This window comes from Acinonyx jubatus, chromosome E1 (genome assembly GCF_027475565.1).
Source record: "Acinonyx jubatus isolate Ajub_Pintada_27869175 chromosome E1, VMU_Ajub_asm_v1.0, whole genome shotgun sequence".
Taxonomy (NCBI): Eukaryota; Metazoa; Chordata; class Mammalia; order Carnivora; family Felidae; genus Acinonyx; species Acinonyx jubatus.
Genome location: NC_069397.1, coordinates 53,345,446 through 53,373,439, shown reverse-complemented (window position 1 = coordinate 53,373,439; position 27,994 = coordinate 53,345,446). Strand labels below are relative to the sequence as shown.

General features: G+C 53.0%; 1 protein-coding gene across 4 annotated transcripts; it reads right to left on the bottom strand.

The window, feature by feature from the left end:
* Positions 1–137: 137 nt before the first annotated feature.
* On the bottom strand, positions 138–27,479 carry DNAI2 (dynein axonemal intermediate chain 2). 4 transcript variants are annotated; one of them, XM_015082511.3, is made up of 13 exons: positions 27,335–27,479; positions 21,699–21,892; positions 19,562–19,723; positions 18,513–18,634; positions 15,376–15,518; positions 14,296–14,409; positions 10,723–10,862; positions 9,495–9,617; positions 7,251–7,474; positions 4,166–4,301; positions 3,491–3,637; positions 2,508–2,732; positions 138–855 (listed from the first exon to the last, which is right to left on the bottom strand). In XM_015082511.3, exons 2-13 carry the CDS (start codon positions 21,879–21,881, stop codon positions 769–771), a joined length of 1,806 nt encoding a protein of 601 aa, XP_014937997.3. In that variant the 5' UTR covers positions 21,882–21,892; positions 27,335–27,479; the 3' UTR covers positions 138–768. The 4 variants fall into 4 exon arrangements, with proteins under 4 accessions (XP_014937997.3, XP_026903785.2, XP_053068062.1 ...); XM_027047984.2 differs by having other exon boundaries at positions 21,699–21,889; positions 27,335–27,414; XM_053212087.1 differs by lacking the exon at positions 27,335–27,479 and adding an exon at positions 27,266–27,284.
* Between the last annotated feature and the right edge of the window lie 515 nt (positions 27,480–27,994).

The window sequence follows — 27,994 nt, the reverse complement described above, 5'->3', positions numbered from 1 at the left end:
CACGCTTGCCCCGGAATCAGACTGTTCTTCTGCAGAGTAAGGGTCATCAGAGTGCAGACCCTTCTAGGGATTTTATAGAAAGAATTGGACGAGGTTAACACGGAAAGCGCTCGGCACAGGGTATCCAATAAGCACTGTTATAGCACGATTATCGTTAATTTAATCCAAGAATTAAGCCAGTAGAAAGCTCACAGGCGTACAGGAAGGAGCAAACTCATTCGTCCATCTGCCCTCAGAGTTGGGGGGGGGGGGCGGTGCTCAGAGACATTTTAGAAGTGGACAGACCGCCTTTCCGAGCTGTGTGTGGAGGGGAGGGTCAGGAAGGGAGGAGAAGCCCCTCTCCCCGCCCACAGGTCTTTCTGAGGCTGAGGCCAGCCCGTCAGAGGCTCTGCAAGCTTTGAGGGAAAATGATTGCCGGGAAAAACCCCGGGGAAGCAGAACCCACGGGAAGAGGCAGGGCCAGGCTGAAAGGCAGTGTGGAGCCCCTCGGGGTGTGCTTGGGCGGCTGAGAGGATGGGTACCCAGCTCGGGCACGAGCCCTGCCCCTTCCCTCCCTCCAAGAGGTCCCCTGGGACTGGGCTCAGTGAGTAGTGGGGGCCAGCACTTGGTGGGGCGTCGGGTCGGGTCAGGACCCCTCTGCTCCCCCAGCCCTCCCTCCCTCCCTGCCTCCTGAGCTCAGCACCCACGTGCAAAGCCAGGGCGGTGCCAGGGGATGGGAGACGGAGGTGCGGCGCGAGAGGGGCCGTGGGCAAGGCTGGCCTGCCCCTTCTAGGTCGGAGCCTGGGCACCGTCACCTTCTTCCTCACCAAGGTCATCTCCTTCCACCTCTTCATCTGCCTCCAGACCCGGCTGTTTCTGCCAAAGAAAGACAGTGCAGAACCGTTGGTGGGGCCGGGCCCGCCCTGCACCCTGGGAAGTTGATCCCCTGAGGCCCAAACCAGCCAACTGGTGGAGACCCAGGAGACTGTGCTCCTGGCTCTGTGGCCTTGAGGGCCTAGTGGGTGCTCAGAGCGAGCCAGCGAGCGTGGACGGCAGGCACGGCCTCGGGCATCTTGCAGGCTGGGGTCCAAGTCCTGCTTCGGTCGCTTTGCTGCCTGGGTGACCTCGGGCTAACGCTCCTCCTGAGTCTCCTTGGTCCCCTCGCCCGTGAAGTGGACACGATTCCTCTCAGGGCTGTGGCCCAGGTTAGAGATACAGGTGTAAGGGCCCAGCACTGCTTTCTCAGCTCTGACCCCAGAGGTTCTGGCCAACTGCAGAAAACTAAGGCTAAGCGGGTTGTTCTGTGCACCTTACTCCCTTCTGAGGCCCAGCTTCTCTGCCTGGAGTGTTCAAGCAGCGGGAAGGAGTGCTTTTCGGGACTCGCAGCCCCAGGCCGGGTGTCTGTCAGGCGCACTGCGCTGTGGGAGGTGGCCACTACCAGCACTGCCTTCTAGAGGGCAAGGGTGGGGGGGTTGGGAAGCTGGGACTCCAGTCCCGTCTCTGCCGTGAGCGGAGGGAGGTCTCTGCCCCACCTGGCCACACCGACGATGGTGTGAGAACAAGGCCCCTCCTATCCAGGTGCTTCCAAATGCAACACGAGGGGCAAATGTCACAGCCTGTGGCCGGCTCCAGTGGGGGGAGGCAGAGGGGGAAGAGGTCTTGGGATGGAACCAGTCACCCCGTCCGCGTGCTCGCCCGTCTTCCGCCAGCCTGTCTGCGAGGTTGGCACCCAGGAGGCCAGCGGGCCTGGCTTTGCGGGCAGGTGCCCTGCACTTACGTTTTCATTCCGCCCCAGCCCACGCCCCTGAATCGTGTTGACGCCCTTGCTCCCGGGGTAGGTCCCGGCTCGCACTCCCCCGCTGTGGTGTTCTTGCCACCCTTGGCCTCTCATCTGGAGGCCCCTGAAGGCCATGACCCATGCCAACAATGCCTTCTTCTTCCTCTATCCCTGGGTACAGAAGAGGGCCCGGAAGGTGACCGGGCACCCCCTTTATAGCTCAACCTCCTTCTTTTCCAGATGCAAATGAAGGAGCCAAGAAGTGAAGCGACCGGCCCAGGCGATACCCCTAGAAAGTGCTCTAGAGCCAGAGAGCACGGATGGGTGAGCTCTGCACAAACCATACCCCTGCGACACCAGGTGGGGTCAGCAGCCGGCCTCCGTGCCTCGGACCTCCCAGCCCAACCCCCCTCCCTGGGCCTCGGGGCTCACTCTGAGCTGCCAGCTCACGCAGCCCCGGGTCTTTGTGGCAGTGGCCACGCGTGTGTCCCAGTGCCGGCCGTGTCGGCGGGGAGGAGGGCCACAAAAAGCGTGGAGCGTGGCCCCTGCCCTCAAGTAGCCTACAGTCCACGTGGAGACTCAGGATTTCTCAGGAGGAAGGGAGTAATTGCTCCCATTGGCCAGATGGACAAGTTAAGGTCCACCTGCTGAGGCCACTTGCCCAAGGTCACCCAGGAGGGCAGCGAGCAGGCGGAACCCAGGCGCCAGGGCTCCCACCCGGGCCACCCGAGCCCCCGTTTGGGACCCTTACAGGCTTTGTCTTCTTCATGGCTTCCGTCTCTTTCTTCTTCAGCTCCGAGTAGATGATGTTGAAGAACTCATCCTCGGCCTTGGTGACCAGCTCCTCCAGGTGGAAGGTGGGCTCCTCCTCTCTCAGGGAGTCATCTCTGCCCTCCGCCTTGCCTTTCTCCTTCAGCCGCATCTCCCGGTGCCTCGCCTCCAGAATCTTCTCCCGCCGGGTCTCCCGCTCAAATATCTGGGGTACACGGGGACAGGGAGGCCCATGGGGAGAGGGTGGCAGCCGGCGGCCGGCTCCCAGCACGGGGCCGGGTTTAGCTCTCTTGCTTCACTCACAGCACAAGGCAGGGGTCTGTTCTCAGCGCTAACGGCAAGAAAGGAGGGCTGGACATCGAGATCAGGAGGCAGGAGCAGAGCCACCATGTCACCCAGTTCTGAGAGGTCCCCAGAATGGAGAAGACGTGGAACAGAACAGCCACACAGCCGTGCACCGTGGGGCCCTGGGCCAGGGGAGCACCTGCTCGGTGGTGGGCCCACAACCTTGGGCAGAGCCGGGGGGCTCACCCAGGGCCTCGGCACCGGGGGGTTCAGTGCCACGGTGTGCCCACAGTGCTGGGGTGGGGTGGGGGGGGCGTCATGATGGCTCTCAGCCTCCCAGCCCCCTTAGCCTCCTGCCCCAGGGTGGCCACCTTCCCTCCGTCTTCTCTTCTGGCATCTGCTAAGCCTTCATCTGCCACAAATGTGACCTCTGGGACCAAACAAACTGACCTAGTCAAACCACTTGGGCAGCGGGAAAGCCGAAGCCTGCGGAGGTGACAGGACTTGCCCAGGCTGGCTTGGCTCCCGAGTGGCGAAGCCAGGGCTGAGTCAGACACTCCTGACCCCATTTATGCGCTCATTTCGGGACCCCACGCCACCTCCCCAAAGGCCCATGCGTTTCTCTCTCTGTGCCTGGCCTGCTCTGCCACGGGGCCGGGGTCAGCGCCGGGCACTTACCAAAGAAGCCATGTTCTTCTCATTCCTCTGGAGGGTGCACAGCCCATTCGAGACCTCCAGCAGCGTGGTCGTCCCCAACTGGGAGCCACAGGCGATGAAGCATCCGTTGTCCTGCACCCGGAGGCAGAAGAGGGCCTCGTCGCACACCTGTCGGAGGGGCCAGGCAGATGTGGCTGGGTTGGAGAGAGGAGCCAAGCAGCTTGTCTTGAGTCCCCAGCCCCTGGGGAGAGGGGCGCTTGGCCCGGCTTGGCTCCGTGTTCGAATACCCTCGGGGACTCCCCTGACTCACAAGACAAAGTTCAGAAGTTCACGCTCTGAGATCGGCCATCAAGACCCTTTGCCCCCCGCCGGCTTCACCTTCCACCACACCTGACCCCACCCGCCACGCCTCACCCCTTCAGTCCAGCCCACGCCCATCCTGCAGCTTCCCAAACGCCACGCCCTTCCATGGCCCACGCCAGCGGGGCTCGGGTGTAGCTATGCCGATGTGGCCTGAGCGTAGGCTGGAAGGGTCAGCTGCCAGGAGCCCGTGCCGGGGCTGCCGAAGGAATAGGTCTGGTGGGAGGAGAGGCCAGGCTTTCCGCTTTTCTTTTCTTTCTCAATTTCCCCCAGGTAATTCTGCTGGGCCACCAGGGCCCAAGGGCCTGGATGCATGGGGAGTGGGATACACGTGACCTTGAGGCTGAGGGCAGGGTCACACTGCTTGAACACGAAGTCCCAGATGTCCAGGGTCCCGTCCATTCTGGTGGTGAAGAAAACCGTTGGCCTCACTGGGCTCCAGGCGCCATCGGTGAGGTAAGCCATGTGGTACCTGTGGGGAGCCGGGTGCCAGCGGTCAAGGCCCACTGTGGTCGGGAGGCACAGAGAGGCTGCTGAGCCGCCGCTCTGCTCATCCAGGCCCCCTGGGCTCTAGGGTCTCGTCGCTGGGCAGGAAGTTCTTCCTTGTGTCTGACTTCTAGCCATGCCAGCCTCGCCCACCAGTCGTGGGCAGTATGCACTTTATTTAAAAAAAAAAAACTTTAATGTTTTTTACTTTTGAAAGAGAGTGAGAGAGGGGGAGGGGGAGTGAGACACAGAATCGGAAGCAGGCTCCAGGCTGTCAGCACACAGCCCGACACGGGGCTCGAACTCACGAACCACAAGGTCATGACCTGAGCTGAAGTCGGACGCTCAACCGACTGAGCCACCCAGGCGCCCTGATAATATGCCCTTTAGAGGCTCTGGTCCTTCCCAGGGGCTGAGCCACTAGAGTTTCTCTACAGCTAACTCCAGGGGACAGGCACATGTTGCTGGATCTGGGCCCAGTCTCCCAGCAATGGGACTCACGGAAAGGAGTCAGAGGCAGAATATGCCCAAGGAAGCATATGCCCCAAGAATATGCCCAGAGGAAGAATATTAGAAGTTCCTAATATCGACATTAGAAGAACGTTATGCTTCCTACTCGGTGGGGGATCTAGATTTTCGAAGACTTCTGTGGTGAGGAATGAAATTGGACCCTTATACCATATACGAAAGTCAACTTGAAATGGATGAAAGACTTAAACATAAGACCCGAAACATAAAATTCCTGGACATTTTATGGGAAAAGCTCCTTGACCTTGGTTTTGGTGGCCATTTTGTAGACATAATGCCAGAAACACAAGAGAAAAAGCAGAAATGAACAAGGGGGGTATATTGACATCAAAAGCTTCTGCACAGCAAAGTCAAAAACTGAAAAAGCAAAAAAAATTAAAAAAAGAAGATAAAAGAAAAAGCAACCCATGGGATGAGAGAAAATATTTGCAAATCATATGTGTGATGAAGGGTTAGTATCCAAGATATACAAAGTATATAAGGAATTCATTCCAAAAAACTCAACAGTGAGAAAACAAATAACCTGATTAAAAAATGGGTGATCGACTCCCTCTCTTTCTCTGTCCCTCCCTGGCTCACACTGTCTCTTTCTCAAAAATAAAGAAGGATTAAAAAATTTTTAAAGGGGCGCCTGGGTGGCTCAGTCGGTTAAGCGACCGACTTCGGCTCAGGTCATGATCTCACAGTTTGTGAGTTCGAGCCCCGAGTTGGGCTCTGTGCTGACGGCTCGGAGCCTGGAGCCTCCTTCGGATTCTGTGTCTCCCTCTCTCTCTGCCCCTCCCCTGTTCATGCTCTGTCTCTCTCTGTCTCAAAAATAAATAAAAAACATTTAAAAAAAATTAAAAAAAATTTTTTTTTAAAAATCTGTGCTGACAGTTCAGAGCCCGGAGCCTTTTTTGGATTCTGTGTCTCCCTCTCTCTCCCTCTGACCCTCCCTGGTTCACACTGTCACTCTCTCAAAAATAAATAGGCATTAAAATTTTTTTAAAAAATGGGCAATGGACTTAAACAGGTGTTTCTCCAAAGAAAACCTACCAATGACCAACAGGTACATGAAAAAGTGCTCAACATCACTCAGCGTCAGGGAAACGCAAATCAAGAACCCAAGGAGAAAGCTTCTCACACCTGTTAGAGTGGCTATTCTTTTTTTTTTAATGTTTATTTTATTTTTGAGAGAGAGAAAGAGAGTGCAAGCGGGGGTAAAGAAGACAGAAGGAGACAAAGAATCTGAAGCAGGCTCTGACTGCAGAGAGCCAGACATGGGGCTCGAACTCACGGACCATTGAGATCATGACCCAAGCCAAAGTAGGAGGCTCAACCAACTGAGCCACCCAGGTGCCCCTAGAGTGGCTATTCTTAAAAAGACAGAAGATAATAAATGTTGGCGAGGATGTGGAGAAAAGCGAGCCATTGTGCACTGTTGGTGGGATTGTAAGCTGGTGCAGCCACTGTGGGAAACAGTAAGGAGGATCTTCAAAAAATTAAAACTAGAACTACCATCTGGTCCAGTCATGCCATTTCTGAGTCTTTATCCAGAGGAACTAAAACCAGAATCTCAAAGAGATAGCTGCACCCTCATGCGCACTGCAGCGTTATTGACGACAGCCAAGATATGGAAACAACCTAAATGTCCGTCAGCAGATGAGCAAATAAAGCAAATGGGGTATATATTCAACGAAATATTATTCAGCCTTAAAAAAGGAAATCCTTTCATTTGCAACAACGTGGATGGACCAGGAGGACATTCTGCTAAGCGAAGTAAGCCAGACACAGAAAGCCTGCGTGATCTCACGTATATGCGGAATCTAAAAAAAAAGGTCAAACTCACAGCAGCAGAGACTGGAACAGTGGTTGCCAGGGGCTGGGGCGGGGGCGAGGGGGGGAAACGGGAAGGTGATGGTCGAAGGGTACAAACTTTCATTTATGCAACATAGGTCAGTTCTGGAGATCTAGCATGCAACATAGTGCCTCTAGCTAACGATACTAGACCAAATAGTAAAATTTGCTAAGAGAGTAGATCTCAAGTAAAGTGACCCCTGCCCCCCCCACCACAAGAATAATTACAATCAAGGAGGTAGGAGAGAGGTGATGGGACATGTTTATGGCTTTGATGGTGGTGATGGTTTCACAGGTGTAACTTAGCCCCAAACTCACAGAGCTGTAGGCATTAAGGATGTACACCCTTTTCTGTGTCAATGACACCTCAACAAAATGGTTGAATATGTATGTGTGTGCATATATATATACATATATATATGTATATAAATCTTTTTTTTAATAAATCTTCCCAGGAGTGCATGGAGGGGTGTTCTGGGTGGACACGTAGAGGCTCAGGGCACTCCTGGGCTGGCTCCCTCTGTCCCTCCCACCCTCCTACATTCCCCTCCAGCCCCAACCTCCCTCTTACTTGGTCCACATGATGGACGACTCCCGGCTGTCTTCTGACCAGATGCGGGCGGTCCAGTCGCCCACAGTCAGGAAGTTCTTAGGGTAGAATGGATTTCTCTGGAGGGCATAGATGGGGCCATGGTGGCCTGAGAAGGTGCACACAATCTTCTCGGCTGACGTTTTGGCCTTGCGGTTGCAGGAGATGACAATGCCCTGCTCGGTGCCCACCATGAACTTGGTTGGCTGTGGAAGGGGTGACACAGGAGTGAAAGGTTCCATGAAACGTCAACTCAGGGTTTATTGTCATGGTTAGCAGCCTTCTGGAGTCAGATTGGATGCGTCTAAAGGTGCTGGAAGGGACCTTTGTATAAGCTTATGCTCAGGCTGTTGCCCAGCCCCTCCTAAGGAGCTGGCCTTGCCCTTCCTGGCTTCATCAGACCCCATCCTCTGTTAGAACCTGCTCAAGGGCGCCATGTTTAATGAAGCCCTCTCGACTCTTCTAGACCTTGGAGAAACTCATCAGCAGCTACGTGATACACACCTCTTCACGTAGCATCATTGTGTCCACTAGGCATTTTGCCATAAAGATCCCGAATGTCTGTTTATGGAAAACGTGAATGATTGAATGAATAATGTAAAACAGGAGTCTAAAAAGTCCCCTCCCCCAGCCTTCAGTTACTTCCTGAGAAACTGGGCTATACTGCATACCCATATTCATCCCACCTTTATTCACAGCAGCTAAGAGGTAAAAAGCAACTCGAGTGTCCCAACCCAAGTGACATGGATGGATTGACAAAATGTGGTCTATACCTACAGTGGAATAAAAAGGAAGGAAATTCACAGCTTTAAAAAGGAAGAACATTCGGACACACACAACAATGTGGGTGAACCTTGAGGACATGATGCTCAATGAAATAAACCAGTCACGGAAGGACGAATACCAGAAGAGTAGAGATGGAAAGTAGAGGGGCCAGGAGAGGAGAAATGGAATGTGAAGAGACACAGCTCGAAAGGCCCAGAAAAGCGAGTAATGAAGTAAAACGCAAGGCTCCTGCAAGCTAGTGATGGAGAGAAGTACCCAGATCCAGATGGCCTGCCATGCCTCCACCCTTGGACTTCTTGGTGGGGTTGGAATGGTGAGCCTGGACCTTGAGTCAGAGCCCTGGGTTTGAGCCCCAGTTGCACCGTGTCCTAGAGCGTATGACTTACCACACTAAGGCTCTCATTTGTTTGTCTGGAAAGGAGGGACAATAACATTATGGTACAAGATGGTCGTGGGTGATTACACAAGCTCATCACTGGAGGGAGTTACAAGTGTCCAGCACACAGAATGTGCTCAGTGACAGGCATGGGAGAGCTGGGGGACTACTGGTGGTATTGTCATTACATCAGGCACTTGCTCTAGAAGTCCCTGATTTCAGGACAGAATGCTTTTCTGCATCCGCCCCACACTGACTCTCATGCCCAGCGTTGGGGGTCAGTTAAATTGTCTTCCACCTGACTTCCCCAGCGTTCCTTCCCCAGCCTTGGGTGAGGGCTCCCAGGGCAGGGGTGAGGCCAGAGCATCTCCAGCTCCCAAGAGACTGGGAATGATGTCACATGACCTGAAAACAAACAAGAGATGATCCCAAGGGGGAGCCAGACCTGGGCTTCGGTGACACATAAGCCAGGAACAAGCCCAAGCCAAGAGTCATCTGGGAAAGTTGTTTTCTTGCTTTGGTGGGAATCCTCATTTGCTGCTTCTAGAAGCTTCCATCCTTTGACACTTTCATGTTACTGCTCAACTTTGATCTTTCTTTACCATTCCTTCCCATTGCTAGATGCTCTAATTGTGCCTGTGCTCTGGTTTTCCAAGGAGCCTCCTCTGACCTCATTTCCCTCTCCAACACCTCTTCCTTCCCCTCAGACTGTGAAGCGACCCACACTAGGCAGGGGCAGGGCCTGGGCTCTCCATGTCGGTCCTGGGCGGGGCTCTTCCTACAGAATGGGGCCCTTCTGGAATCCTGTCCTCTGCGAAAGCTTGCCTTCCGTTCAGCACAGCTGCTACCCAAGCAGTGACTTTGTGTGAATGAGGACTGGCTTCCTTCCTCGAGAAGCTCTGCTGCCCCCTGCTGGAAAGTTCCTGGAAAGACCACACACAAGCCCGACGACCACAGGAGGGCGCTCCATGCCGCTGTTGGGTGCACGTGGTAGACGCTGGCTCCACCCGGCTCTGGCTGCCCCAGCATTGGAAGTCGGGGAAGGGAGAGCCGGGAACACTCACCAAAGTAGACTCGAACTCCAGGGAGATAGCCCCCAAGGCATTCTCCAACTGCTCCTTTCTGGCAATGTCCAGGATCACCACCTCGGTGGGCTCGCTCATCTTTCGGATATCCCACCACATGACCTAATGGGAGGGCGGGGCAACTTTGAGACCGGAAGTCCCTTGATTCTCCTAGCTTTTGCCTTCCCTACCTTCTTGGGGCCAATCACTGGGGCCAAAGGGGTGTGTGTTAGAGATGACCAGCGATCCGTAGGACAAACACACTTGGAGAACCACTGCTCTGGCCCCACAGTCCCAAACCTGGCCGCTCATCAGGGTCATGGGCAAGCTTCATAAAATCCAGATGCTGGGGCCTCACCCCAGACCTACTGCCTCAAAATTGCCAGACGTGGGCTCTGGAATCTGAAATCTTTTTTTTTTTTTTTTTTTTTAAATTTACTTACTTTGAAAGAGGGAGAGAGTGGGGGAGTGGGGGAGGGGCACAGAGAGAGGGAGAGAGAGAATCTCAAGCAGGTTCCACATTGTCATAGTGGAGTCAGATGCAGGGGCTCGACCCCATGAACCGTGAGATTGTGACCTGAGCCGAAATTAAGAGTCAGATGCTTAACAGACAGCCACCCACGTGCCCCCTGGAATCTGAATTCTTAAAGCCTCCCACAATATGGTAATATATAGAAACATTATAAATGCCCATATGCTTTGATCAAGAAGTCCCACTGTACATTGGAGATGTATCTTCACATGTGTGCAAAAACTTAGATACAAACACACTCTGCTACACAATCATGACATTAAAATCCACTGAAATAAATTTTGGCATACCTAATGCAGTTCCTAACAGGCACAAGGCAGTGCTCTGTGAAATATGACATCATCTTCAAGATACACTAAATGAAAAACGTCAAATGCAGACCAATGCACGAGGTGTGCAGAAAGTGAGGAAGACAGATGTATTTGCTCCTGTCTCCAGCGGCGGTCCCTGAAGGCGGCCATGAGAAACAGATGAAGGTGGGTGCCTACAGGGAGGGGGGCCGGGAGGTTTGTGGGCAGAGGTGGGAGGAAGGTGTTTCCCCGTCTGCCTTTTTTGCCTTCTGGACTTTGTTCCATGTGCATGTATTACCTACTCTTCAATTTAAAAATAAAATGCAAAAGAAAACGATCCCCAAGGGGCTTCTGGAGGGGAACTAGGGAAGTATCACTGCTCCCCACACTGTGGCCGGCTGGCTACCTGCCCGTCCGTGGATGCTGAGAAGCACTCAGTGCCCGTCTTCGACTGTAGCCAGATGCTGCCGTACACGGGGTCTCGATGGCTGAACTCAATAGTGGACAGCTCCGCCACCAGGCTGCCCTTCCGGGTGTCCCAACAGGCTGGCAGGGAGGAGAGTGAGGGCAAGGTGAACGGAAGCCCAGGCTTCTTCCTCCGTGCAGGAAGCAGGGGATGGAGGGATGCTGCTTCTCTTGGTTTGGCAGGTATGTAGTTTTTTTTGTTTTCTTTTTTTTTCAGAAGCAGGGCTCGGTCTTAACCTGCCTGAGTTTCCTCCCAACCCCTGAAGTTCCCACACAATCTCTATGGAAAGACTCCCAGAGTGCAAGCTTCACTCATTCCATTGAGTTCCTACCATGTGTTGAGCACCACACTACCTCGGGAAGCCACTGGAAATAAGACCATCCCTGTCCCTGAGAGGCAGGAAGGGGGACCTGCTGTGATTTTCCTGGTGGGGAACACGTGGGGGTGGTCAGGGAGAGCTTCTTGGAAGGAGTGAGAAGGATCACAGACTGAGGAGGAGCCTGGGATGGCAGTTGGGGGGGGGGGGGCGGCCAGAGAGAAGAGTGTCTCCACCCCCAAAGAAAGGTTCCTGAAAGTAAAAAGTAAAAGGTAAAAACACTGCAGCAAATCTCTTCTGCTACATAAACTCCCTTTTACCCTCTGCACTTTGGCTGCCCTGGATGGGAATGCAGATCACAGACCCTTTATTCAGATCCGTTACAAGGACTTCACCTCTTCTGCTTTACCAAGAAAGCCTTGAAACTTCTCTCGTTTTTGTCCTGACAGATTTTTTATTTGGGGGTGGGGAGAGAGAGAGAGAGAGCAGGGGAGGAGCAGACAGAGATGGGGAGAAAGAATCCCAAGCAGGCTCTGCACTGTCAGTGCAGAGCCCGATGCAGGGCTCAAACAACTGTGAGATCATGACCTGAGCCAAAATCAAGAGTTGGATGCTTAACCAACTGAGCCACCCAGGCGCCCCGGAGAAGCTAGTTTTGAAAGAGAGCAACAAAATAACTCAATCCATAAGTTTTGATTTATGGACTCCAAGTCCGAGACCTTTGCCCCTGGACAGGACTGGCCCAGAGATGAGCTTTCTTGGCCAAGTTTGCTCAGCTAGGGACAGAGCAGCACTCGGGGGTGGGCCCCCTGGCAGCCTCTCTCAAAAGTGGCATAGCCCCGGAGCCCCGGCTGCTCTGAGCTGGCACAAAGAACCCTGAAAGGGGTTATGAATAATGAGCGAGGCAAGCCTCCTGAATAAATCATGGCACAGTGGCTCGGCTCCAGTCTTCTAGAGCCCTGGCACCCAGGTAATTTGGCAGGGAGATGTGTGGGAGCCCACATCTATTCCCAGGGAGAAGGTGGCAGGTCTGAGAGGGGGGTCAGAGGCTTCAGAAGAGTGTCTAAGAAGTTTCCCAGCCATCCAGCTCCTACTCTGGGAGGAATAAGGGTAAATAAAAAACATGTGAGGGTAAGATGGGAGGGGGCTCTTTTCATGCCCAAGGTCAAGTCAGGCCTGGGATGCAGATAGGCTGAGCGTCCACTGCTTGGGGGCCAATGTGGCAGGCAGGCAGGCAGACAGGGCCCATGGGGGCAGTTTCCTTCCAAGCTCCCTAGGGATCCAAATCCCAGTTTTCTAGGTGTTCCATCAGCAAAATCAGCCGAGCAAGGACCTCTGAAAATCTTCTCCATAAAAGCAATGAGAAAACAGGCAACAAAGTGAGTCAACTTTTTCAAGACAACTTAGTCAAAGGCTTGCAGTCATCCAGAGAATGCTTGTTCAGGAGAACCAGCTGACCGTCGGTAAGGACACTGAGTTTTGTGATGTTTTTAACTTGCCCTAGTTAAGACCCCACACTCTCTGAGTCCCACGGTAGCCTTGAAAAATAACATTCTGCCTTCCCGGTGAAAACCGGCTGCCTCACAGCAGCAGGAGGGGTAATCCGGCTGAAGTTCATTCACAGTCTTCCAACCAAAGAACGGTGACTATATGAACTGTCCAGTGGATCCCTGGATGACCATGTCCCTCCCCACCCCCTGCAAGTTATCTGTATTTAACCTTAGAGCTTGCTCCATGGGAAAAAAAGAGGCAACTGTTGAAAATAATAATTATAGGCAATTGATTAACTTTGCAGTTTCCTGAAGTGGTAGGTAATAGCAAACTATCCAAAAGGCTTAAAAGGCAAGCCCGGAGGGGCACCTGGGTGGCTGGTTGGTTGAGCGTCTGACTCTTAGCTTCAGCTCAGGTCATGATCTCACGGTTCGTGGGTTTGAGCCCTGTGTCAAGCTCCATACTGGCAATGTGGAGCCTGCTTGGGATTCTCCCTCTCTCTCTGCCCCTCCCCTGTACTCACTCTCTCTCTTTCAAAACAAATAAGTAAACTAAAAAAAAAAAAAAAAAAGGACAGGCTTGGAGAACAAGGTGTCCATTGGGATGTCCCCTGGGGCTTTGAAAAGCTCCACCATTTGCCTGGAGATCTGGAAGGCCACATGCCCAGGTAGGGCTGTGTGCATGCCCAGAGCTGTGCACTCGCTCAGGAAAGAACTGAGGAGGCCCTAAGCTGTCGCCTCTGCTGACCCTGAGGCTTTGTGCAGAGGCGCAGGTGGGGCCGGCAGCTGCCCCACGGAGTGTCGCAGCCATGCTCAAACAAGCACACAGAGGCTCTCGGCAAACACTGGTTGCCTGCAGGTGCTTGAGGAAATCTCTGTCCCGCCACTAAGCTAACCAAGCAGAGAGCATGGCGGGCACACATGATAGAATGCAGACTTCACAGAATTAGATCAGACAATTCACTGAAGAAACAAACAGCGGCAAATAGCAACGAACACAAAGCCTACAGTGGTACAAGTACCTGATTTCCAAAACTGTCACTTTATATTGTGTAAAGAGAGAAATTTTCAACAAAAAAGTTACAAGATATATAACGAAATGAGAAAGTGTGGCCTATACACAGGAAAAAAGGCAATAAATAGACTGTCCCCAAGGGAGCCCAGCTGTTGGACTTACTAGACAAAGACTTTAAATCATTGTGTTTTTTTTTTAACTCTTTTCTTATTACATCAGGATCTCTTTATTTTTTTTTATTTTTTTAATGTTTATTTTTGAGAAAGACAAAGACAGAGCATGAGTGGGGGAGGGGCAGAGAGAGAGGGAGACACAGAATCGGAAGCAGGCTCCAGGCTCCGAACTGTCAGCACAGAGCCCGATGCGGGGCTTGAAATCACAAACTGCGAGATCATGACCTGAGCTGAAGTCGGACCCTTAACCGACTGAGCCACCCAGGCGTCCCTTGACCTGTAGTTTTCTTAAAACTTGTTATTCTGAACTGGTCTTAGACTTACTTGAACTGTTACAATTGGAGACACTGCTGAGCTATCAGCAAAGCCTGACTACCCAGATGTCTGGAGTTCATCCTCTGTGGGAAGTCCCCACCTCACTCTGTGCTCCCTGGGAAGCCCGGCCAGGTACTTGGGCCCTGGCAGACAGCAGCGGGGGGCTGGGCTTGCTCCCGGTTAAGCACCTGGGTCCCTCCTTACCCAGCTGCCCGTTGTAGCAGCCTCCCAGAAGCACGTGGGAATCTTTGGGGTTGTACTCCAAAGTGACAAGAGGTGACGATGGCTTCAGGGCGATTTCAGGCTTGTTGGGATTTTCTATGAAACAAACAAACAAATTGATCCCTCCAAGTCTGGAAAGAAAAGAACGGGGTCAAACAGTTTAACCCTTCCTGAGATGGGTGATGGTAGGGGGATGTCTGGAAGTCCCTCCTGTCTTTCTCCAGGCTGCAACCTCTAGGTCCTGGGGGCCAGAATCTGGCACTCTTGGCCCTAGGGGCTCTTTTAGTGGTTTTATTTTTGGTGATCAGCAGCGTGTGTGTGTGTGTGTGCACGCGCACCCGTTTTGGAGATTCGGTAGGAAACCGGGTTTTGACCCCAAGGTTTTTCCATAAATCCAACTCTCCCTGACTTCTCCAAACCAGTTTCTTTGTCTGTATAGTGGGGCTAATGAAGGAGTCCACCCCCCCCCCCCTTGCCCCCTAGGGCTGTTCAAAAGCATAATGTGCTCAGTTCTGAGCTTGGCACTCACACCTACTAATAACGGCTAACGTTTATTTTCACAATGGCCACAGTGACGGGATGTCCTACAGCGTATCGTCCACCATCGCTGGCCACCTGACAAGGCTCGTGCCCTTAGAGTGAGTGCTTCTGTCAACAACGGTCCCTGCTCCCAAGTGGACGCATTGCCCCTACTGGCCATGAATTAAGGACCAATGCCAGGAAAGTGGGACAGAGGTGAGTCCCCTTCTCAGTCCGCTGGGGACTTTATCTGAGTCTGTGGAGTCTGGGATTGGGATTCCATGGGGTTTGGTCTTGAATGCCCTGATCAAGGATCTGGAAATGAAGGGCGTTTCCTGCTTCTGATATGGCTCTGGTTTGGCTGCTCCTGAACCCAGGCAAGGAAGGGATGGGCAGCTTCCTGGGGTCCCTGGTCCCTCCCTAGAAGGGACCGGCCCTGTGAGAGTCCCCTGCCTGTGGTTTCTACCTTCCACTCTTGTGCTTTGCTGGCTTCTGCCCTGCCCCCTCAGTTTTCCTGGACCCCCGGACCCTTCCCCTTCTCACCCAGGTCCCAGATGTACGATTCATGGCTCATGCCCTCGGGCGCACGTTGAAAATTCAAGCAAGAATATGCCACTGCCAACTTTCTGTTGCCATCAGGGTGCCAGGAGAGGTGCGTGGCTGACCGCTTGATTTCCTGGGGATCCCTTTACAGGAGAGGGCAGAACACTGGCATGGAAGGCTCCCCACACATCTTATTTACTCAGTTATATGTCTAAAAAATTCAAACGTATTTAAGCGATCACATTCACTCGGAGAAATTTATTTTTAAGAACAAAGTTTAGAAGAGCCCTTAATCCAAACCCGGATCTCACCAGCCATAAATAGAAGGTAATAATAAAAACTAAACCAGTGGGAACAAAATATCAAATTCCAGTCCGGTATTTCCACTTGCTGAAAGTTTTGAGCCTGAGGCCTGATTTCCCATTGCTATTACAACGAAAGGGGAAGAGGAGAATCCAGCAATCCTCCTCCTTGGTATTTGCCCAAAAGAGTTGAAAACTTTTGTCTAACAAAACATTGCAGGTGAATGTTTCCAGCAGCTTTGTTCATAGCTGCCCAGACTTGGAACCAACCAAGACATCTTTCAGGAGGGGGATGGTTAGATAAGCTGTGGTCCAGCCAGACAGGGGAATATTATTCAGCATTAAAAAGAAACGAGCTATCAGGCCATAAAAAGACACAGTGGAAACATAATGCACGTCACTAAGTGAAGGCGACCAGTCAGTAAAAGGCTACATACTGTATGATTCCAACTATGTGACATTCTGGAAAAGGCAAAACCATGGAGACAGTAAAAAGATCAAGCGTTAGCCAAGGGCTTGGGGGTAGGGAGGGATGACTAAAAGGAACGTGGGATTGTAGGGCAGTGAAACTATTCTATATGATGCAAAACCCACTGAGTGGGGCGCCTGAGTGGCTCAGTTGGTTAAGCGTTCGACTTTGGCTCAGGTCATGATCTCACAGTTCGTGGGTTCGAGCCCCGCGTCGGCTCTGGGTTGACAGCACGGAGCCTGCTTCAGATTCTATGTCTCGCTCTCTCTCTGTCCCTCCCCGGCTGTGCTCTGTTTCTCTGTCTCAAAAATAAACAAATATTGAAAAAATTAAAAAAAACACCCCACAGAGTTTGCAACACAAAGAGTGAGCCCTAATGGAAACAATGGACTTTGGGGTGCCACAGGTTGACTGTTGTGTCCCCCAGATTCATATGTTGAAACCTAATGTCCAATGTGATGGTGTTAGGGGGGTGGCTGTGGGAAGTGATTAGTCCTTGATAAAGGGGCTCCAGAGAGCCCTCTCACCCCTTCCGCCATGTGAGTTCTGGCAGTGAAAAAATGGTCGCCTATAAACCAGGAAGTTGGTCTTCACCAGACACAGAACCCAACCACCTTGATCTGGGACTTCCAGCCTCCAGAACTGTGAGCAGTAAGCTTCTGTTGATTATAAACTACCCAAGTTATGGTACTAAGACAGTACCAGAATGCTGGTTCCTGATGGTGACAAAGGCCCCACCCTGGGGCAGGGTGTTGGTGGTCAGGAAGGCTGTGTGGGCTCAGGGCAGAGGGGGCGTGTGGGAACTCTTTGTACTTTCTGATCAGTTTCGCTGTGGGCCTAAAACTGCTCTGAAACATCAACTCTTACTTCAAAAAAAGAGGGGAAGAAGGAGAATGAGCAAGAAGTAAAAAAGAATTAAGCACTTAATGGCCCAAACTGAGACTTTGCCCACGAAGTAATCAGAAGGGATGAAGGAAAGTGGAAAGCAAGATAACCTTCTTGCCCTGTGATTTCTCCACTTCACTCCTCCCCAGGAGCACGGTTAGAAGGCTGGGATCCAGGAGACCTTAGTTCCGTCCCTGGTTGGGTCACCCCTTCCCCCTTCCGTGTGCCCTGGGCACCCGCCCCTCCCTGAAGTCAGTCCCCTCATCTGTCAAACATACAGGTTGAATGGGATAATTTCTTTTTTCTTTTTTAAGTGTTTATTTATTTTGAGAGAGAACATGCACACACGCAGGGGAGGGGCAGAGAGAGGGGGAGAGAGAATCCCAAGCAGGCTCCAGGCTCAGCACAGAGCCCAACGTTGGGCCAGATCTCACCACCAGGAGATCATGACCTGAGCTGAAATCAAGAGTCGGACGCTTAACCGACCGAGCCACCCAGGCACCCCTGTGAGATGATTTCTAATCCATCATCCTGCTAAGGTACCCATATGTGAGGTCAGACCCCAGTAGGGCTGGGGCAGCAGGGAGGACAGCCCTCGCCCCTCCCCCCCGGCCCCTCTCCCAGAAGTGCTTGCTCCTGCTCTGCACACCACAACTCAGCCCTGGATCCCAAAAGAGTCCTTCCTAGTTGTGCTGGGACTGGGCCAAGTACTTCCCAGGACCCTCAGTGAGCCATGGTAGCAAAAGGAATCCCCCCAGAGTTGGCATTTGAGACCAGTCCCTTCCAAAATCACAGGTACATAAACGTATTTTAAACAAACAAACAAAAAATAGGGCTACGCTACGCGCTGTTCTGCGCCTTGCTTGTTTTGCTTCACAAGGTAAGTCTTGGAAACGCTCCCCAGCATGCTGCCTCTTCCATCCTCACACGTGCGTGCCATCCCCCGGGTAGGCATGCCAGAATTGCAACAAGCACTCCCCTACTGATGGGCTTAGCTTGGTTCCAGCCTCTGGCTAGAGTGCCTTCTGCTGCAGTGAGCGTCCACACACACGGTGACTTCACACACATGTATCTGTGGGGTCAAGTCCTGTTGTCAAGCTTCTGTCCTTGGAGGTCATCACCAGGTACACTCCCACGAGTGTGGGATGAGGGTCCTGTGTGCCCACAGTGCTGCTGGGTCACCGATGGTCCATACTTTGGACTCATTGTGCCCTGCGTGACTCAACCCGGCTTGCACACGGCTTTGCAAATTCGCTTAGTCTTTCCCTGGACTCTGTCCTCTCTTTCCATCAACCAGACCCGCCCCCAGGGTGGGGACCAGTTGGTTGCTGGGTGCTCTGTTGCTCTGCTCCCTACAAAGGTCAGAGCACAGAGGGCATTGCACCCACGGCATGGAGTGATCGGCAAAGAGTGACCTTGGGAAGCACACAGCCACAGGGGTGGCAGAGAGCGTCCTGACACCTGCCTAGCTAGGGAGGTACCTTAAAACATTGATGGTTTTAGCTGAAGGGGCCTCATCTGTCACCTCCACCGCATCCTCGTCATCAAAATACTCCTGGTAGATGTCAATGGCATTATTCTGCTTGATGCAGTGCTCCATGATCTGAGGAGAAAACATCAGGAGTTCTTAGCAGGAAAGAGAGGTACCTGCAGCCTGACCAGGCTGAGATGGCAAGAAATATCTAACGGTCTTTCCCAACCTTCCAGCCCGTTGCATTTTCAGTGGGGGCGGCATTGCTTCCAAGGGAAAATTGGTCTCGGAGGGTGAAATATTACTTTTCATGCATAAAGCACAGATACACATATAGTACATAAAGAAATACGCCAATGGTATTAAAATTTCATGGCGGAGGCAATTAGGAAAAACATGAAAAGATTCGTTGGGGGACAACAATGAAAAAAAGGTGAAGAAACATGCCTCCAGTCGCACAGAACTGGTAATCGCTCCATATATAGCACCAATCTTCTGCTTCCGCCACCCAGAAGGCCCTCTCCATTTTTCCAAATGTCCACCAAGGAAAAACCTCAAGCTCAGGTGTCTCCTCTTCCAGGAAGCCTTCCCTGATCCCTTCAGTGGGAAACTGAATCTCCCTCTTTACGGAGCAAAATGGCAACAGTCATCCCTCATAGCATGTCTTTCTACATTACACGGTGATATCTCTGTATTTGTCTCTGACCTCCAATGGATTATGATAAACTCTTTGGGGCAGGGTGCATGTGAATTTTATTTTTTGCCATCTCTCCTGTGCCTGGCAGAGACTACGGGCTCAGTCCAAATGTGCCGAATGAATGATCCCTGCCGGGGTTCTTTGGAGTCCTTCTTGCTCAAGGGGAGCACCTGTCAGACTCCTCCTCAAGACTGTTCAGCCCTGGTACCTTCCCATCTTCCCCTTTGGTCTGTTGTCGTGGACTGGTCTGCCTGCTCCCAGACAGAAGGTTCCTTAAGGTACCTAGCGATGTTTGTCCGCGTATTGGCAGGAGCGGAGCCCGGGGCCAGGCAGGTGGGGCACCACAGTGATGGAAGCCTTACCGAGCCAAGCTGCGTGATGGCGTTGATGTAGTTCTCGTCCTTCTCCACCTTCTTCCGGAACCGGATCGTCTGCTCCAGCTCCAGGGGGTTCACATCCTTGGGCCAGCCCCCCTCCACGTGGTTAATCCCCCGGGACTCCATCTCAAACCGCTCTGTGTTGACCTACACAAAGCCCCAGGTGAGAAGATATCTGCCTGCCCCGGGTGTAAACATTAGGCCATGTCCGCAAACCAGGATCCTGGGGCTGCCTGCTCATGGGCCCTGAGCACACAGGGAGGGATCAGCGAGGTGCCCCTGGCCAAAGCCACTTTCAGGTTCCGGCAAGGAACTTTGTGGTCCTTGGGGGGGTCCTGGGTAGCCACGGAAGTGCCACCCTATGGAGCTAGCAGCTTCGAAGCTGATGCCTCTGGCCGTGGAAAATCCAGTTCTGACTTTATCGAAACCCTAATGCACCAGAGGAGCCCCCCACCCCCACCACCGCTGGCCATTCTGTGCGATCCCAAAGAAAAAGAAGTGACTAGTCCTGCTCTGCCTTACCATTTGCAATGTCATAGGATTCGAAACACAGAAATGATGAAAAGCTGGGGATTACTTTGCCCGTTCTCGGTAGTAGGGAGGATAGTATGTGCAGATGGACGTTTACCCCTTAAACTTGCCACTTTGCTTCCTTTCCATTTGTTCCCCATTTAAAAGATTGTGGTAGGGGCTCCTGGGTGGCTCAGTCGGTTAAGCGTCCGACTTCGGCTCAGGTCATGACCTCGCGGTCCGTGAGTTCAAGCCCCGTGTCGGGCTCTGTGCTGACATCTCAGAGCCTGGAGCCTGCTTCGGATTCTGTGTCTCCCTCTCTTTCTGCTCCTCCCCTGTTCATGCTCTGTCTCTCTATCTCAAAAATAAATAAACGTTAAAAAAATTTAAAAAAAAATAAAAGATTGTGGTAAAAGACATACAATATAAAACCTCCCATTTTAACCATTAAAATTTTTTTTAATGTTTATTTATTTTTGAGACAAAGAGAGACAGAGCATGAGCAGAGGAGGGGCAGAGAGAGAGGGAGACACAGAATCCCAAGCAGGCTCCAGGCTCTGAGCTGTCAGCACAGAGCCTGACGCGGGGCTTGAACTCACGAGCTGTGAGATCATGACCTGAGCCGAAGTCGGACGCTTAACTGACTGAGCCACCCAGGCGCCCCCCCATTTTAACCATTTAAAAATGTACGATTCTGTGGCATGAAGGACAATTCACACTGTTAGGCAACCTCCAACACTGTCTAGTTCCAGAACTTTTTCATCACCCTAAGTGGAGCCCCCAAAGCCATTAAGCGGTCACCCCCCCTCCTCTTTTCCTTTCTAAGCCAGCGCTCACGAAAGCTCTAAGTCGTCCCGGGATGGAGATGTGGCAAGAGACCCCAGCGCGTGTGGCCTTCGCGGTGGCCATCCTGTTGAGTCAGCCACGCTGTGGACAAAATCGCCCCGGTCCCCGTGACAGCAATTAGCCCTGGGAGAGCAAGAGACTCAGTGTGTTTGAACCGTGAGTTATTGGAACCTCCCACAACGTGGTTTGGCCGAAGCAAGTGTGATTTTCACCCGGATGATTTGGGACATGACAAAGCGGGTTCTTCTCTCCTGGAAACTAGTTTTGTCTCCACAGTGCCTGGCATAGTCCAAGGCGGATCGTGGGCTCTGGACAGGCAGGGAGCTCCGACTGCAGTGTGACGCCCAGTTCTCTCATCACATCATCAGCCCCTCTGACCAGAACTTTCCACGGCACCCTTTCTTTTCCACCAGCTGGGCAGGCGCCTGCCTGCCGATCTGAATCCTTGCCCCCTCAGGATACCTCTCCCAGCTGTACCACATGCCTAAGACGACTTAGAGGTGAGACCAGAGCCCATGGGAGAGAGAACATCTTGATTCCCATTCACCTGGCCCAGGGAGTGGCTGGTGCTGGGTCTTTTCCCGCCCCAGGCACCGTGGTGGGTCATGGGGGCGTCTCTGTCCTCATACTTCCAGCATCCGCCCTGGGCCATTCTAACTGGCTTCCAGTCACCCAGATGGAGCCACCCAGTCCCACTGACCACCCTGGCTGGCCACCCTGCCAGACCCCACCTTCGCTCTCCCAGGCCCCGGGGCCAGGGACCTACCTCGTGTTCTGACATGCTGGTGGAGCACTGGATGCCCGTGTCCACAGGGTTCCGCTCCACGAACTGCTCGGCCAGCTCAGGGTTGGGCGGGATGTTGATGTTCAGCTCGGCCTGGCGGTCGGAGAAGTTGCATTGCTTCCCGAACTCGCTTCGCTTCTTGACATACACGTACACAATCTCCATGGTCCCGGCTGCTGCAGGGGCAGAGGGAGGGTGTGAGGGAAGGGGCCCCACCTGGCTGCTTCCCTGTCCCCCCGGGCCTCACCGGGGGCGGCTTGCAGGTTCCTAGTCTGGTTGGGGGGGAAGGGTCCTAGGAGATTTGTTCAGAAGCTGCGTCTGCACTTTTAAAAAATCATTTATTGGGGCACTCGGGTGGCTCATTTGGTTGAGCATCCGACTCTTGATTTGAGCTCAGGTCATGATCTCACAGTTTCGTGAGTTCAAGTCCCGCATCGGGCTCCGGGCCAACAGTGCGGAGACTGCTTAGGATTTTCTCCCTCTCCTTTTCTCTCTGCCCCTACTGGGTGCACTCTCTCTCAAAATAAATAAATACACTTAAAAAAATCATTTACGGAAGGGCGCCTGGGTGGCGTAGTCGGTTAAGCATCCGACTCTTGATCTCTGCCCAGGTCGTGATCTCACAGTTTGTGAGTTCAAGCCTCACATGGGGCCGTGTGCTGATGGTGTGGAGGCTGCTGGGGATCCTGTCTCTCCTCTCTGACCCGTCCTTGCTCGTGCTCTCTCTCTCTTATAATATAGAAATAAACTTAAATAATAAAAGATCATTTATTGAGTATTGAGTACTGAGTACCTGCTAAGCATTATCGTGTTCAGTTCTTGCAACTGCCCTTTGAGGTAGACAATAAAATCACCATTCTACCTTTCAGGAATCTCATACTTAGCGATACCCTGGGTGTCTTGCCCAGGACCACGTACATAGCTAGTAAGCGGTTCAGCTGCTCTGCCTGACTCCAAAGCTCTTACTCACCAAATGATGCAGTTTTTACCGAGCTAACATGTTTACTGGGAGGCAGGGAGAAACACTCATGGTGATTATGTTGAACTAAATCTCCGGCCACGCCCTGGATCTGACCCTACAGCACACAGATTGGAGAGCCCCAGGCCTCTCTGGAAACTCTCCCACCCAACCACCCGATTGTCCAAAAGGCCACCCACCCCTTCCCAGAGTTCTAGGTTACTGGGCGCTACCCTTCACCGCTCCTGGGGGGCCCTTCCGGAGACTCCCCTCTACATCACTCCGACTGCAATGGGGCTGGGAGTCTGCCTGAGAAGGGGAGAGACTGCCAGACCACTTCCTCCACAGGCAGAATAGTGGGCCTTTGAAAGACTGGTTGGGCAGGGCACAGTGTGGAACTGGAAAGCGGGCTGGGCTGGGCACTGACTTCAAGTCCTGGCCCTGCCACTTGCCAGCTGCTTGACCATGGCTAGGCCACTCTCTCTGCCCCTCTCTGGCTTGTGCTCTCTCTCTCTCAAAATAAATAAACTTAAAAAAAACTAATTACATAGACTTCTCTTTAAAAAATTTTTTTTGATGTTTGTGTGTGTGTGTGAGAGAGAGAGAGAGAAAGAGACAGAGTGAGAGCCGGGGAGGGGCAGAGAGAGAGAGGGAGACTGAATCCGAAGCAGCCAGGCTCTGAGCTGTCAGCACAGGGCCCGACGTGGGGCTCGAACCCACGAACCGTGAGATCATGACCTGAGCTAAAGTCAGATGCTTAACCGACTGAGCCACCCAGGCGCCCTGAATTACATAGACTTTTCTAGGAATGCATAGGTTTTGTGAATGCCAGACTTCATGCTTTACATTTGTTCTCATAGTTTCCCTTATTTCACCTACTCATTTGGCAAATATTCACTCAAAGCTGAATAATCAAGAAAGCGTGGTACTGGCATCAGAATAGACCTATGTATCGATCGAATGGCATTGAGAGTTTAGAAACAGACTTTGATACTTATGGCCAACTGACTTTTGAAAAAGGCACTAAGGCACCTTATCAGAGAAATGACGGTCTCTTCAACAAATGGTGCTGGGCCAACTGGATGTTCCCATGCGAAAGAATGACCGTGGACCCCCTACCTCATGCCACACACATAAATTAACGCAAAATGGATCTCAGGCACCAGCGTAAGAGCGAAAACTAAGGAGAGAAACGCAGAGGGAAATCTCCATGACGCTGATAGGGCAGATTCTTTAGACATGGCATCAGAAGTATGATCCATAAAAGCAAAAACAATGATAAATTGGACTTCTTTTGAATTAAAGGCTCTGCACCTCAAAAGATAACATCAAGAAAATGAAAAGACAAGCCACAGACTTGGAGAAAATATCGGCATATTGGGTCTGATAAAGGACTTGCATCCAGGATACACAGAGACTTGCAGGGTCCCGGGCGCCGTGGACTTCAGTTTAGAGGTTCCCTCACTGCATGCTCCCCACAACCCCCCAAACTCACAATTCTCATTCTACATATAAAAAAACAATACCTGGAGAGTTCAAACACCTTGTCACAGGTGGTGGGTCTTAAGTTGAGGCAGAGCTGGGGCCCAGACACGTCTGGCTCTACGGCAGAGTGATTCTTAGCCTTGGCTACACAGAAACTCCCAGAGGGCTTTACAAAATCACAACCCTCAGGTTAAACTGCAGACAAACGAAATCAGAATCTCTCGGCAGTAGGTGTTAGACTCCTGGGTGAATCCTAGCGTACAGCTAAGGTTGAGGAGCACTGATTTAAAATGAGGGTTCTTAATTTCTCAGCCAGCATGCTCCAAACCTGGGATGTTCATTCAAACTATGGAGGTTCCCAGGCCCCTCTTGCAAATGTGGACTGTATGTCTGGGGCGGGGGGGGCCTGGCAATTTGTGCTTTTCACAATCTGGGTGAATATTACGACCAGACGTGTGTCTAAGCTGCCTCCTCTTACCTCCAAGGCTGCAAGGTGCCAGACCAGTGGGCCATGGCCACTGGCGCCTGAGATGCAAGGCCAAGAGTTATTGTGACAGCCCAGAAGCACTTGCTTGGAGTGGCCTTGGGCCTTGGAGCTGCTGGGGTAGGAGTGAGGGAGTGAGGGTTATCCTAGGCCCCTTTGCATCCACGTACGATGTTCCTCGAAGGCAGCGTCATCCCAGCCTGCTTCCAGCCCCAGAACTGCTCAACCTGAGTCAGACTCACAGGCAACAGGATCTCCCGCTCTTTCTCCTGGTCTGGAAACTCTCTTGTAACCCGGGAAAGGTAGAGGCCATGGCTCGGACAGCAGAGGATGGGGACAGAAACACAAGTGGCAGAAGTTGCCCCAGTGTGTCCATTCTACATGGGCAAGGGTAGGGCCTTGTGAAGACGACGGTCAGTTCTCGCCTTCACCAGCGCCCTGCGGAGGGGCCACAGCGCTGCTCCTGGGCCCCCACAGTGACGACGGGCTGCCTGTCTCTCCTTCTGGTAAAAGACACTTGCTGCAAAAGCCAGTTCTCTGGGGACACAAGGAGGCTTAAGAACGTGAGGAAACTCCAGGGGCGCAAAAATAGCCTCTTTAGCCCAGATCATATGTGAAACAGCTTCGCTTTCCTCCTTGGTTCCTCCCAAGGCCAAGCCAGGGGCGAGAACGGAGGCATTGTTTTCTATCTGGTGGCAGACAGAGGGGACATTTAAAGGCTGGCCCGGTGACGGGAAGACAGCTCATTCAGGGACCCAGAGTGAGCTCTTTCTCCCAAGCCGGCAGGGCCCGAAGATGAATAGCGAGGTCAGAGGGGGGGTCTCAGGAGGTCTCTCCCCGCCCTGGTGAGACAGAGGCCGCCGGCTGCAGGGCTGTCTGCCTGTAGCGGGGGGGGATGGCAGGGAGGGCTTCCAAGGGAGGCGGGGGCAGTACTGCTGCTCTTTGGGAGTTTGGGGAGGAGGGTCTCCCACCCGTGGGAACCTAGAGACCCAGGGGCAAGCGGGACTCTGCAGCGAGTCCCAAACATAAGAACACGTCTGGCTGGGGACGTGCTGGCGTGAACATCAAAACTGCAACCGTCTCCCGCGTGCCAGGACGGTCAGACTGGGACCTCCAGCAGTTAACAAAAACTCCTCTCGCGTAATGATAAGGCGCACCGTGATTCCTGGAAAGAACTTCCCTCGACTTAAGAGAAAGTGTGTTTTCCAAGCTTGGGTGGGGCTGAGGGAGCTGTGGGGCGGAGGGGCTCCGTTTGGGAGCTTAGTGTAGAGGCAAGAGGAAGGTGGCTGGCCTTCCCTCCGTGCTGGACTCCACGCGATATAGACGCGAGAACATTTTCCCCTTCCTTGTGGTCCCTGGGGCAGCCCTTAGTCTTTGTGCCTGGGACTGATGGCCTCTATGTGGCCTCTATGTGCCCCTGGCTGGGCAGAGGAACACAGGTGGAGAGCTTCCTTCCCTCTTTCTTATGTCCTTGTGCACCTTCTGGAATACGGGATCCTTCAAATGAGACAGACCTCGCTAGGAATCCACCCTGCCCTCCCTCACCAGGGCATCCCACCAGGGCAACGCTAGGCACACTGGGGTCCACCTGGGGTGAGCTCCAGGTGGAGGGGGAGGACAGGCAGAGGTGGGACGAGGTCCCCAGAACCGAAGGGTGCTGTGTTGGTGGTAACCTGCTCTCCCCACTACAACACTGTCTCCTTGAGGGCAGACTGTGGTCTTTTCATCCATCGTCATCCCCAGTGCCTGGTGCAAGAAGGAGCCCAACACTCCCACTGTGAGCATGCTGAGGGCCAGCAGGGTCCCAGGGCTCTCTCCTAGAACTCTCTCTCCCCTCCTCTTCCTTTTCTGATTGGAAAAACAAAGCAGAGCTAGGGGTGACAGGGGGAATCACAGGGTCTGAACGCCTGGGAATGCACTTCTGTGGTTCAAGAGAGCGTGATCAACTTCGAACGCGTTGCAGGAAGGTGAAACTAAGGGTGTGACCTTGAACGTGGTATCCCAGTGGGCATAAGGGGCGCCTGGGTGACCCAGTCCTTTAAAAGCATCCGACTCTTGATTTCGGCTCAGGTCATGATCTCACGGTTTGTGGACTCGAACCCTGCATCCAGCTCTGTGCTGACAGCACGGGGCCTGCTTGGGATTCTGTCTCCCTCTCTCTCTCTGCCCCTCCCCTGCTCGTTTTCTCTCTCTCAAAATAAAAATAAACTAAAAAAAAAAAAAAATGTCCCCCTCAGGTTGGGGAGTAAATAAAATCATGCATTTTAGGGGACCTGCTGCCTAGTCTGTGCTCAGTAATTTTGAATTCCCTTCCCTCCTTTCTTATGAGAAAGTTCAGCCCAGTTCAGCCCAGTTCAGCCCAGACTCTACTTTCCCGCCAGCCAGCTGTGAACCCTTTAGAGGTCTCCCTCCCTCCAAGAGACCGGGGGATCAGGGCCAGACCGACTGGGAGCAGGGGGTGTAGGAGGCAAGGTGACCAGAACCTGCGTGGTCTGGTGAGTCGCGAGGACTGAGGGCAGCTGGGAGGAATGGGGCGCGGACACCTGGCCCCCCACCCTCCGGCAGAGCTGTCCCAGGAGGCTGCCCCCACGGAGAGTTTCTGGCACTGTCGCTGATTATTACCCTCAGGGGCTCCCTGCTTCACTCTCCTCTGCTCCTCAGCCTCGGCCTCCTCCCGGCCCGCGCCCTTACCCTAGTCCGCTCGCTCGCGTCGCCGCCTGGCCGCAGGGGAAGCACCTGAGACCCCGCCACCGGGCTTCTCCAACGGCTCCGAGGTACGGCGTTTACCCGTTGCCTAGCAACCCCCCGGCTGGGCCTGGACGCGGGGGCGGAGGGCTCCCCAGAGCACGTGACTGCCCATCCCGCTGCGTCGGAAGCACTCCCTCTTGTGGAAGTCTCCAGAGTCGGGAGAAAAATTAACCAAGCCAATCAAACACTGGCAAGAATAGACGTTTGTGTCATCTCTGCGAAGGTGCTTATCCAAGTCTACAAAAAACGCACCGGGCAAGATCCTGAGACGATGCAAACTATTGTAGACAGCGCCTAGGAAGTCATGCGCCCTGGTTGGTGATGCCGGGCTCTGCTACTTATTTCCCTGTCGCCTGGCAGGTTGTCTTCCTGTCCCTTCCGTCGGGTCCCTCAACCACTCACTGGGAATTAAAAACCCCCAGTCACCCCTGTGCTACCTTATCCCGGGCACCTCGTGCAATAACCAAGCCCCGGAAAGTGGGGAGGGGTGTTTCCACAGCTTAGCTGCTGGTTGTAAACAGGCAGTAAGTGTTCACTGAATGCATGAATGAATACGATGAAGTTTCTCCTGGGGTTAAGGCAATGAAGCAAGATAATGTAAAC

Coding starts and splice junctions, on each gene's coding strand:
- DNAI2 (XM_015082511.3), bottom strand. CDS start 21,881: ATGGAGATTGTGTACGTGTATGTCAAGAAGCGAAGCGAGTTCGGGAAG. Junction 10,863..14,295: donor CTGCTACAACGGGCAGCTGG/GTAAGGAGGGAC, acceptor CCTCCCTGCCAG/CCTGTTGGGACACCCGGAAG. Junction 2,733..3,490: donor AGAAGAACATGGCTTCTTTG/GTAAGTGCCCGG, acceptor CGTGTACCCCAG/ATATTTGAGCGGGAGACCCG.